A 12,482-nucleotide genomic window follows, 5' to 3' on the forward strand; every position below is an offset into this window, starting at 1 on the left:
GTTTGTTTTCTGCTGATTTTATTGTTATTGTCTTTTGGTGTCTTTTTGCATTGCTATGGTGTGCAGAGAGGCATCGATCAAGATATTTATTAACACAAAAAAAAGAAATATGAATTTTTTTTAATACGATGAGAATCTCTCTTAAAGTTTTTCCATTCTTATCCCTGTTTGATGTCAATAGATGCATTGACTATTAACCCTTTTACCCCCAGGTTATTTGGAACTTTCCAACCCTTAGCCCCAAGGCATTTTTTTTTTCAAGCACATTTTGCAGTATATTTTTTTTAAATTGCTCTAACAGCCTTAATTTTCGTCATAGAGAGGTCAGGTTGGTCATTCTTTTGGAAAATGCCTGAAGTTTCTCATAAAGTTATTAAAAATATGCGAAAAAAAAAATGGAAATAGCAGTTTTTTGCAAGGACATACCAGTACGTCCAAGGGGGTAAAGGGACGAGTTTTGTGAAACGTACCAGTACGTCCATTGGGGGTAAAAGGGTTAATGATACAATACCTTATATTTTTATCCTTTCTGTACTCTGTGGGAAATAGAGAAGAGAGCGCGGTATTATATTCTAACAGGTATGCACACGCATCAACATCATCCTTTTTTTTATCCACCACGCAAATAATACTATCTTGAGAATACTTGATTCCGTACATTTTACATCTATTGAACCATTGACTAACTGATAGTAACTTTTACCAAACCCTCATCCTGGGTTACAGTGTGTCCCCGACTCTCAATATTTTGTTTAAAGAAGAATAATCTGTGAATTCTTTTGCATTAAAGTAATAAACCGTTTTTTTTATTTTTGTAGGTGGCTTGTTCCATAATGAACTGCCAACTCTATTTTAATGTTATTCAGCCATTTTTGTAATCCTGTATTACTGTGCTTATCTTTTTTTTTATGTTAGGAAGGAAGGCATGAATTATAGACTTATTTTTTGTTCATTTGTTTTTTGTGGTTCAATGCTTCCTTCATCCACCAAGAGTACATTTGAAGAATTCTATTTTGGACAGACTAAGCAAATTATTCAGTGCCAGTTTGAACGACGGTAACTCCGTGTAAGTGGAAATTAAGTTCTACATAAACTTCAGGACATTGCCGTAGTTAAAGGTCGCCATGCAAATCACGGGTTAACTCTCACTATAAGTGCATTTTGATTGGTGAGATATAAGTGCTTTTTTTTATGATATATCACTGTTCAGTAAAATGAAGGTTAATGACAAGGCTTTTGACCTCACGGCTAGTGGCATTCTAGGTGAATAAATTTTTATTTTCCATTACTCTATTGAGAAATTGGGCATTATTTATCACTTGTCATTTAACCCTTTTACCCCCAAAGGACGTACTGGTACGTTTCACAAAACCCATCTCTTTACCCCCATGGACGTACCGGTACGTCCTTGCAAAAAACTGCTATTTATATCTTTTTTTGCATATTTTTGATAATTTTATGAGAAACTTCAGGCATTTTCCAAGAGAATGAGACCAACCCGACCTCTCCATGACAAAAATTAAGGCTGTTAGAGCAATTTAAATAAAATATATTGCAAAATGTGCTTGAAATAAAAATAACCCCTGGGGGTAAAGGGTTGGAAAGTTCCAAATAGCCTGGGGGTAAAAGGGTTAATGAGCCCAGCTTAAGATCAGTACGTCCTCCTGTCAACAAAGCAGGTAAGGATTTTGACATAACCTACTGGAAACGTCATTGCCTGGCTTTCTGCTGGACGGAACAGCGAGTCCTGCTCAAACTCGATACTTTCTTGTAGTGTCTGCAACCTCACCATCCTTGTGCGCTAAGGATGGGGGTTTGGAGGAGCCTATGGGCTTACGTGCCGAGTCATCAGCAGCCACCGCCTGGCCCTCCCTGGTCCTAGCATGTGTGGAAAGGGGACTTGGATGCTGATCACATGTATATATGGTCAGTCTCTAGGGCATTGTCCTGCTTGATAGGGCAATGTCACTGTCCCTTGCCTCCGCCATTCATGAACACCCTTTAAACTCTCCCTCTCAGGACTATAGCATAAAGAGAATGATAGATTTATAATGCATTGTTTATATCTTTCCCTAGAAAACAGACGACGGTGACTCCGGCAACGAAGAGCCGAAGGATCCGACCGATTTCCACCAGATCCAGCGACGTGATAGCCAAGGGGACCTACAGCAAGCCCTCCAACCTCCCCAGCAGCAGCAGCAGCTGATGCCGCCTGATGGGAACAACGAGGGAAATCGCATCCCCGTCGTAGAAGACATGGGGGACATGGATTACGTCGAAGGGGCCGCTGCCATGCTGGTCCCGGAGAGCATAGCAGGCGGCGACAGCATACCGGCGAGTGTTAGCGGCGGGGGTCCTTCTGGACTCGGTGTTGTCTTGCCCGGCCGGAGCAACGGCATCGGCCCGTCCGTGAGTAATGTAGGAGGCAGGGGGTGCTTGGGTGGAAACAATGTTGTCAGTAAAGGAAGCCTGCAGGAGATGATCAACCAGCTGACTTGTCCTAGACCGCCCGACAACCTCGACCCATCGCTCATACATCGTATCCCGCCTGAAGGTGCGTTTGGAGAGGGGTGACGGTCTCTAATTGTACAGTATTTTATAAAAAGCTTTTGAAGTTAAAATGGGCTTCCTTCAAGGGAATTTACAATTGTGTCTCATTGTGTTTTATAAAAAGTTTTCAAAATTACAAATGATTTTCTTCAAGGGATTTTACAAGCATGTCTCATTGTGTTTTATGAAAAGCTTTGAAGTTACAAATTATTTCTTTCAAGGGAATTTAGAAACAAATCTTGCCTATCTTTTACAGTGTTGATGGTGGTGTTCGACCTCCTGGACGACATGACCCTCTGGTCCGTGGATCACGTGTGTATGCGGTGGCACAACCTGGTCTCGCGTTACGTGAAGGACGATCAGTGGAAGGAGTTTGTGACGCGCCGGTGGCCCCTCTTCCGACCCCTGTATAACAGGGTTCCGTGGCAGCAAGTGTATACCAAACTGTAAGCATTTTCTTGTGCCTTTTGTCATAATTTTAATGTTGATATTTTGTTTGAGGAAGAGGAGGAGCACAGTGTTGCTGAAACTTCAATCTTAAGTGCAGGTCCACATTGTAAGTGTGGCAGCTTCAATATCTTCATCCCTTAGTGATTTGTTACTTTATTTTTTTTTTTTTTTTCAATCTTATGATATTCATTACTCGTTTGTTCCTTCTTGAGATACAAACCTTTGACCTTTGATAAGAGTTTGACCTCGGCAAATCTAGTATGGTTGTTTGTTCCGTAACTGAAATACAAACCACACTATTTAATAGGGGTATTACTTTCGGTGTAGCTGAAATGATGAGCCATTAAAATTTAACAAGGGTTTACTACCCACACCACTAGTTAGCGGGGGTAGGGGAGGGTAGCTTGTTATCCCCCCCCCCCTCACACACACCTGTGCTTGAGCTCACTTTGCTCTCAGCTCGCATGGTAGTCGGACGTGTCCGCTTTCATCCTCGCCGCCATTGGCAGCCATTAATGCTTTTTTGCTTTTTCTTTTACAGTTTTGTGTGTGAAGTTGGCCTCTGTTATTAAGCGTACCTGCCCTGGATATCCTAACCACCCCTGTGGAACACTCATGTCGGCGGTCGAGACTGATCCTCACGCCCTTTGTCCTTCCTGTAGGGGCCAACGGTGTGATAGCAACAATAGGTGCATTGAGTGTAGGGAGTGGTCTACGTCCCAGTGGGAGAGGTTTTCGCGGCGACGGAAGAAGAAGTCCAAACGAGATATTTCTCCTTTGAAGGTTTCTTTGAAAGGAGAAAAACCCAAGGCCTCTTCTTCCATTACTCAAACCTCCTCCAAAGCTCCCACTCGGTCGGTCGCTTTCGAGAGACTGTCGAGTGGTAGCGTAGGCCGTTGTACTGTTTACCAAACTCGGGGTTCGAGATATGCATTGCTTCCCCTAGCAAAGCAGCTCCACCTCTCCCCCCGGGGGATTTGTCACTAATCCCTCTTTTTCAGCTTTGGTCCTCCTTGGGACTTACGGGTTCGCCCTCCAAGGAGGTCTTACTTGACTACATCCGATTGGGTGCCGCTGTCAAGCAACCGCCACCTCCGGCAGAGGTTGATCCTCTGTCGATTGGAGACGTTGTGGTGTCAGAGGTATCCAATGCGGTATTACCCATCACCTCTACCTCTTCAAACCCTACGGTAGCTGATGCCTTAGTTTCTCCCGGTCCTGTTCAACCAACGAGGGAGAAACTAAGTCCAACAGTCTCTCCTGCTGGTGTTTCTCTTCCTCGGGGGAGTTCACTTACAGAGACTCCTCTTCGGAGGACTGCAGAAGGTCGGCTTGCTGATCCAACGGCCCCCAGAGGGCACATCCGTCGCAAGGCTTGCCTTCCTCTTCGCCAGAGAGGCCTTCCTTCACCTGCGGTGAGGAGGCACCTCTTTGGTTCAACATCTTCGTTGCAGTCCCCCGCAGAGGAGCCTCGTCATCGATCACTGACTGTTCCTGTGGTCCTGGACCTTTCTGCGGATCTTTCACGATCTCCTTCGGTGGAAGGTCGTCCTTTCCAAGGACATGCCGACCTTCTACCCGACAGACTTGCCGACCTTCCGTCACCCTTCTTAGATCCAGATGCGTGCTACGCGCCAACGAAACCTGACTTTCACGCTCGTGTAGCTCGTCAGGCCCCGTCAACAAACCCTAATACCTGTACAGGGCATCAAGGGCGTATGCGCCAACGCGCGCATACATCCCATCAGGAGCCTAGCTCTTCTATGCGCTATGTTCGCACTCATGAGCATTCGGGCCCACGTTCTCCTGCACGCCAGGCTTTGCCTGAGCAGACACGCCCAGCTGCGCGCCAACACTCACCTGCGTGTCAGTGCTCTCCTGCGCGCCGTCAACCTCCTGCACGCCAGCGCTCTCCTATGCGCAGCCCGAGCCAGCGCCCACGCCCACGCCCAGCAGTCATCTCTCCTGCGTTCCCACGATCTTCTGATCTGGGCACTATTGGGAAGTCAACTAGGTTGTCTTCTCCCACGCGCCAGCACTCGCCTGCGCGCCAGCTCTCGCCATCGCGCCAGCAAGCGCCATCGCCTGCACGCACCCACGACGATGCGCGCGCGCGACCTGCGCACTGTCGCCCATCCTCTCCTGCAGTTGCGCGCCCTCATTCTGACGCCCGCCCATAAGCAGCACAGGCTTTAACTGCGCGCCCGCGCGCCAGGGGTCTTTCTCCTGTGCGCGCACGCCCTACGACTGGTTCAGGCTCACGCGAAACTCTCGCCTGCGCGCCCGTGCATTCAACGCCCTGATCCTGTGCGCTAACACGCACGCTAACAGTCTCCTGCACGCGCTCCTGTGCGCCATCAGTCTCCCGCGCGCCCGCATCAGCAGTCTCCCGCGCGCGATTCTCGGTATTCTCCATCGCGCGAGCACCATTTAGCTCCCCCGCGCGCGAGACTGCTGAGCTATGCATGGCAAGGTCGCCATCGCCTCATTCCCCTCCCCGCAAGCGCATAACATAACAGCGCGCATTGTGGCGGAAGGGAAACATCTAGAGGGGTCCAGGATCCCTAAGCCTTTTCAGGCGAACCTACTAATGATGAGAACTCCTCCCAGGGATCCTTCAATTCCTGCCCCTTCAAAGGGGATATCTGACAGTGCGTCTGTCAGCCAACAGCCCAGGTTCGGTGCACTAATCAGAGCCGTTACGCAGGCGTTCAAGCCTATTTTCTCTGAATTAGATCACAGATCCTTGGCTGTTTTTACCCCTTTGAAGAGGAAAAGAGGAGTTCCAGACGCGGTAACTTCTCCAAGGGCTAAATTGACTCCACGTAAGCCTTCGAGGCAGGTTCCTTCTGTTCACCAGACTATCTCTCCTTCCTTGTCGGACAAAGATTTCTCGTCCTCATAGGAATCACGTGAGGTGAGACGTTCCCCCATCGCACCAAGGGGGGAAACCTCTCCTCACACTGAGGTGTCTTCTCAAGTGGGGACTGAAAGGAACTTGCCATCTTCATCAATGTTAGAGTCCTACATCCTTCCCAGGAAGGAACCTAAGGACTCTAAGACATTACCAAAGTCCTCTATAAGGACTAGGACGGTGCCAACTAGCTACTCAAATGTCCGTGACTCTCCCCAAGAAGAGCTTTTGGGGACAGGAGACTTCGCTGCAAGTCCTACGTCAGGAGGAGAACAGCAAGAGTCAGAATATGCGTTTTGGCAAGTTCTGACTCTAATGAGGGCTCTCAACGGGTTTTTCGACTCGGAGATCCCTCCTCGAGAGGGCAAGGACATGGTCTTGGACCGTGTATTCGATACTCAGAAACTCTCCAAGACCAGTGCAGCTCTGCCCTTGTCTCAGGGGGTTAAGAGTACCAGGGACAAGATCGCTGTACAGCTCTCCGAGATGTCCTCCTCCAACCGTTCCAGTGCTACCAACAAGCTCCTTCCTCCTCCTCGCGTACAGCAGAGGAGGTACTTCGAGATCCTTAAGGAGCCTTATTTAGCTCTTCCGCTTCACCACTCGTTGGAAGAGGTGACCAGGGGAGTCCCTCTTGAGAGACTCTCCAACTGGCAGGTCTCATTCTCGGCAACCGAGATCCTTAACCAGGAGAAAGTTGCGAAGTGTGCTGTGCAAGCCACTTCGTGGCTCGACATCTGCTTAGGGACCTTAGGTATCCTGATACATTCTGAGGGCTTTAACAAAGAACGTATTGGGAAAGCTATGGAGACTTTCCTTCTTCGAGTTCTGGCCCACCAAGTCTCGAACTTGTGGGCAAACACCATCCTGAAACGTCGGGATGCGGTAGCCGAGAGATTCCATCAGAAGGTCCCTAGCACCGAGATCAATAGGCTCAGACATTCCTCTTTAGAGGGATCCATCCTGTTTGAGCCTAAGGATGTGGAACAGGCCGCTGAAAGGTGAAGGAAGTCTTATCAAGACTCCCTCCTTCATAGGGCTTTAACATCTAAGCCCTATAAGCCCCCAGCACCACAGCAGTCCCGTCCAGCCAAGACCGCTAAAATGACGACAGCATCGAAGACTGTGGTGTCTAAGCCCTTTCCTGTCAAGGATAAGAAAGGCAAAAAGTCCTCCAGGGTAGGCAAGAATCCTAGAGGGAGCAGCTGAGGCCACAAACGCTAGGATAGGCAGTCCCCCTGCATGTCCACCAGTGGGGGGATGCCTACAAAGTTGCTCAGACAGGTGGAAGCAACTCGGGGCCGATTCCTGGACAATTTCTGTGATCAGTCAAGGATATCGCGTCCTGTTCATAACATCTCTACCTCCCCTGACGACGAATCCAGTGTCCTTGAGCTCCCTTGCTATGGGATTGGCAAGGGGGCAAGCCCTTCGGGCAGAAGTCCAGACCCTGTTGAAGAAGGGCGCTCTCCAAGAGGTCCTCGACGAATCTTCAGGCTTCTTCAGTCAACTCTTTCTTGTAAAAAAGACGTCTGGAAGCTGGAGACCAGTCATCAACCTCTCATCTCTGAACAAGTTTGTCAAATAAACTCCGTTCAGCATGGAAACAGCGGACACGGTCAGGCTAGCAGTAATACCGCAAGACTTCATGTGTACACTGGTCCTAAAGGACACGTACTTCCAGATCCCAGTCCATCCGTCTTCAAGGAAGTACTTAAGATTCAGCCTAGACAACAAAAAGTACCAGTGCAAGGTGCTGTGCTTCGGTCTCTCCACAACACCTCAAGTTTTCACCTGAGTGTTCACCCTAATATCATTGTGGGCACACAGGATTGGCTTCCGTCTCCTCCGCTATCTGGACGACTGGTTAATCCTAGCAGACTTGGTGTCATCCCCTCTTCAACACCGAGACAAACTTATGAGACTTTGCCAAGATCTGGGGATCATGGTAAATCTCGAGAAGTCCTCACTGCTTCCCACTCAAAAACTGGTATACCTAGGCATGATTATAGACACCAATCTCCACAAAGCCTTCCCATCAGACAACAGGATAGCAAGGCTGAGGAATGTCGCAAGTCCTTTTCTCAGACGTGAAGAACTTCCAGCCCAATCGGGGTTACGTCTCCTCGGTCACCTTTCATCGCTGGCTCGTCTAGTTCCCAACGGTCGCCTCAGGATGAGATCCCTCCAGTGGCGACTTAAGTCCGGGTGGAATCAAGGTTACGATTTCCCGGACGTCCAGATCCCCATGGGACCTGCGGAACTGACGGACCTCCAGTGGTGGGTGGCAGACGAGAACCTACGAAAAGGAGTGGATCTTCTCGTCCTCCCCCCGGATTTGATGCTGTTTTCGGACGCTTCAAAGAAAGGGTGGGGGGGGGCCATGTGCTGCACCACACGACCTCAAGCCTTTGGTCAGAGTCAGAAAAGTATCAACATATAAATCTCCTAGAGATGAAGGCCGTCTTCCTGGCCCTTCAACAGTTCCAACAGTACCTGGCAAGTCACTCTGTGGTGGTGATGAGCAACAACACCACAGTAGTGGCCTACATCAACAAACAAGGAGGTACTTTTTTGCAGCAACTATCCCATCTAGCAGTAGAGATACTGAGATGGGCCGAAATCCACTCGATACCACTATCGGCACGCTTCATTCCAGGCAAAAGGAATGTGCTCGCCGACAATCTGAGCAGAGCATCTCAAATAGTGAGTACCGAGTGGTCTTTGGATCATCTAGTAGCCAACAAAGTCCTGACTTTGTGGGGTTCTCCGACTGTGGATCTTTTCGCAATGGCCCTGAACTTAAGGCTCCCGCTGTACTGTTCCCCAGTCCCAGACCCCAAGGCTCTCTGGCAAGATGCTTTCCAACAACGGTGGGAGAACATCGACGTTTACGCCTTTCCCCCGTTCTGTCTGATGAGGAGGGTACTCAACAAGACCAGAACATTGGTCAATCTTTCAATGACCCTCATAGCTCCACTTTGGCATCACACGGAATGGTTCCCGGACCTTCTGCAACTCCTAACGGAGCTACCAAGAGAACTTCCTCCACGACACAATCTTCTCAAACAACCACATGCCAACATCTTCCACAAAGCTGTAGGTTCACTACGACTTCACGCCTGGAGACTATCCAGCATCTCCTCTCTGAGAGAGGATTTTCGCAACAAGTTGCTGTTAGGATGTCTGGACACCTGCGGAAGTCTTCTGCAGCAGTCTACCAGGCAAAGTGGAAAGTCATCGAAAAGTCTTCTGTGGTTAGTCTCTCCACTCAATGCCGCTATTCCAAAAATAGCGGAGTTCCTCGTGTTTTTGCGTGAAGAAATGCACCTTTCAGTCTTGGCAGTGAAAGGCTATCGCTCAGCTCTAAGTCTAGCTTTAAGGCTGAAAGGAATGGACATTTCTTCATTGCTAGAACTTTCCATACTCATACGTAGTTATGAACTTGCATGCCCTCAGTCGGAAGTGAGACCTCCCACATGGAATGGGGTTCGAGTTCTCAGGTCTCTTAAGAGACCTCCCTATGAACCATTACGCCAGGCATCAGATCGCCAACTAACCTGGAAGACGGTATTCCTGCTTGCTTTGGCCTCGGCCAAGCGAGTCAGCGAACTTCAGTGTCTCTCTTATGACATTGCCCATTCAAGGGGATGGGGGGAGGTAACGTTCAGCTTCGTCCCTGAGTTTATTGCTAAGACTCAGAATCCTGGAGAGGCGGATCCTCGATTCGACTCCTTCCGGATTTCTAGTCTCCGTTCTGTAACAGATGACCCAGACCATCTCTTACTATGCCCAGTAAGGAGCTTGAGGCTATACCTCAAAAGAACAACAGCTGCAGTCCGTCCTCATGTGCCAGCATTATTCGTCAGCACAGGAAGGACTATGAGGAGGGTCACCAAGAACACCGTCTCTGCATGGATTCGTAGGGTCATTGACCTGGCCTTGAATCCAGATCCTCCTCCGTCACGTTGCCCTAGAGCACATGATGTCAGGGGCATAGCTGCGTCCCTGGCCTTCAAAAGAAATTTCTCAGTGAAGCAGGTTCTTCAAGCGGGGGTGTGGAAACGTCAAACAACGTTCACAGCCCACTACCTGCAAGACGTGACCCACAGGATGCTCGATATGTTCTCTATCGGCCTTGTGGTGGCTGCACAACAGCTGGTTTAAAACCTCAAGCTCCTTATTGGACAAGTAGCAGAGGGTTGAGGGCATTGTTACCCGGTTTTAATCTGCATGAATGAAAAGGTTTGACTGGCCCTTATTTTCTTCATCATCTCCTCTCTTGGGGAAAGCAGCATCCTGGATTCTCTGCATAGCTGACCTCAAACCACTGCAGGTAAACCATGCTTCCTTGTGTTCCTAGTATTAAGATTAATACTGTTACGTCCCCATACCCTGATGAGGTGGTATTGGGAAAGTCCTAGTCTACAAGTTTCCATCTAAAGAACTTCAGAAAAACTTCCTAGGACGAGTCACACTTCTTCATACCTTCACACACAGCTTGCGTAGGCCGCAGTCCTTGCGTAGCAAGGTTCTAGTGAGGTGCAGGGACTCCTTATTTCTTGGGTGCTTACACACTCAAATAACGAGTCCCCGGGCAAAGCCAAAAAGCCAGACTGACTGGGACGTCCACCCTTCCTAATGGGTGAGTCACCCCTATTAAATAGCGTGGTTTGTATTCCAGTTACGGAACAAATGACAAATTCGTAGATAATTTGTATTTTTCCTAACTATACAAACCTTAGCTATTTAACCAAACTTGCCCGCCAGCCCTATCCCCCGTGAAGTCCTACCTCCAAGCAAAGTGAGCTCAAGCACAGGTGTGTGTGAGGGAGGGGGGGGGGGGCGGTAGCAAGCTACCCTCCCCTACCCCCCGCTAACTAGCGGTGTGGGGGGAACAGGCGTCTATGTACCGTTGGCTGTTATGTACCACCGGCATCTATGTACCATCCCTTGCTGCTATGTACCTCAAATAGTATTAACACATAAGTACCTTATGTAAATTGTAATATCAAACTTTACAAAGTTAATATAAACCATTACAAAGTAATACCTCCATCACATAGAGAGCCAGCTTTTCGGCATATCCCTAGCCATCCACTTCCTGATTAACGATTGAAAGATCTCATTACTTACTATAATAAAACATGGATCAGGAATGAGATGCATCCTCCACATTCTTGGAGCTGTTACAAATGCCCTGTTCGGACTAACAATGATGTAGAAGGGTGGCACCGTGCGATTAACAGATTAGCAAAAACCAATTCAATTAACATGTACTTCTTAATTAGTATTCTCCATGATGAGGCCAGTAGAATTCCCATCATTGTAAAACTAGTTAAACAAAAGAAAATGCACAGATACCAAAGGAAGCATGCTGTCAAAAAGCAAATTGCTCTTGATGACCTCGGGATGAAATAGGAGAACAAATTCATATCAACATCAGACTTTCTAAACCGCTGTGCTGATCTGATAGATCATGTAGATGAATAAGAATGTATCAACAATGTGCAGTTTGCTGAATTTTATTGCTTCACAACTTTGAATTATTGTATGTCATTTCAATATGTTTATGGTTTTGTGTTTTATCTCCTGGTGTGTTCTTATTTCCTTACTTGGTATCTGGTACATAGCAGCCTTGTTTGGTGCATACAAGCCAAAGTGGTGGTACATAAGAGCCAGTACATAGCAGCCCAACAATGGGACATATAAGTCAAACAAGTGGTACGTAGGAGCCGGTACATAGCAGCCGACGGTACATAGCAGCTAGCATTCGGTGTGGGTAGTAAACCCTCGTTAAATTTTAATGGCTCGTCATTTCAGCTATGCCGAAATTAATCCCCCTATTAAAAAGCTAAGGTTTGTATAGTTAGGAAAAATACAAATTATCTACGAATTTGTCATATTTTGTTTGAGGAAGAGGAGGAGCACAGTGTTGCTGAAACTTCAATCTTAAGTGCAGGTCCACATTGTAAGCGTGGCAGCTTCAATATCTTCATCCCTTAGTGATTTGTTACTTTATTTTTTTTTTTAATCTTGTTATGATATTCATTACTAGTTTGTTCCTTCGTGAGATACAAACCTTTGACCTTTGATAAGAGTTTGACCTCGGTAAATCTAGAATGGATGTTAAAAACTTTTAATAAGGTAGTAATAATATCTGGCAGGTGTCTCATCCGGCAGTTTTAATCTTTTACTTCCTCCTTCAAGTTAAATAAATTATCTTGCGGACATTTGTATTCGAGTAATGTTAATGGTAGTAGCCAAGGTTATGCAGTCTTTCCTGACAACTGTGCTACCTGTCTTTATCCAGAATACTGGTTCCTGTGGGGTGGCATATCAGTTGCTGTTCTATTCCTTATTTGTGGTCGTACAATGTCGACCCGAACTTAAGGAAATTGGTTTTCCTTGGGTATTGCTGGTGCTGTGTCGTAAGATGGCTCCCTCTGGCATGAAGGACATATCATTTGCTTAAGCTGTTGTGATCTCTTCCCCGTGACAGCGTCGTCATCTGCCTGCAAAACTCCTAAGAAGACGGACTTGTAGGTGTCCCTTCTCTCCTGCATTG

General features: G+C 47.6%; 1 protein-coding gene across 1 annotated transcript in view; it reads left to right on the forward strand.

Annotated features, from left to right (window-relative positions):
- Positions 1–12,482, forward strand: part of morgue (modifier of rpr and grim, ubiquitously expressed) — a 38,560-nt gene that overhangs the window by 2,102 nt on the left and 23,976 nt on the right. The window contains exons 3-4 of the mRNA XM_068348984.1: positions 2,077–2,554; positions 2,807–2,996. Coding sequence (XP_068205085.1) covers positions 2,077–2,554; positions 2,807–2,996 — 668 coding nt within the window. The remainder of the gene's footprint in view (positions 1–2,076; positions 2,555–2,806; positions 2,997–12,482) is intronic.

Source organism: Palaemon carinicauda, chromosome 25 (genome assembly GCF_036898095.1).
Source record: "Palaemon carinicauda isolate YSFRI2023 chromosome 25, ASM3689809v2, whole genome shotgun sequence".
In the NCBI taxonomy this organism is placed as follows: domain Eukaryota; kingdom Metazoa; phylum Arthropoda; class Malacostraca; order Decapoda; family Palaemonidae; genus Palaemon; species Palaemon carinicauda.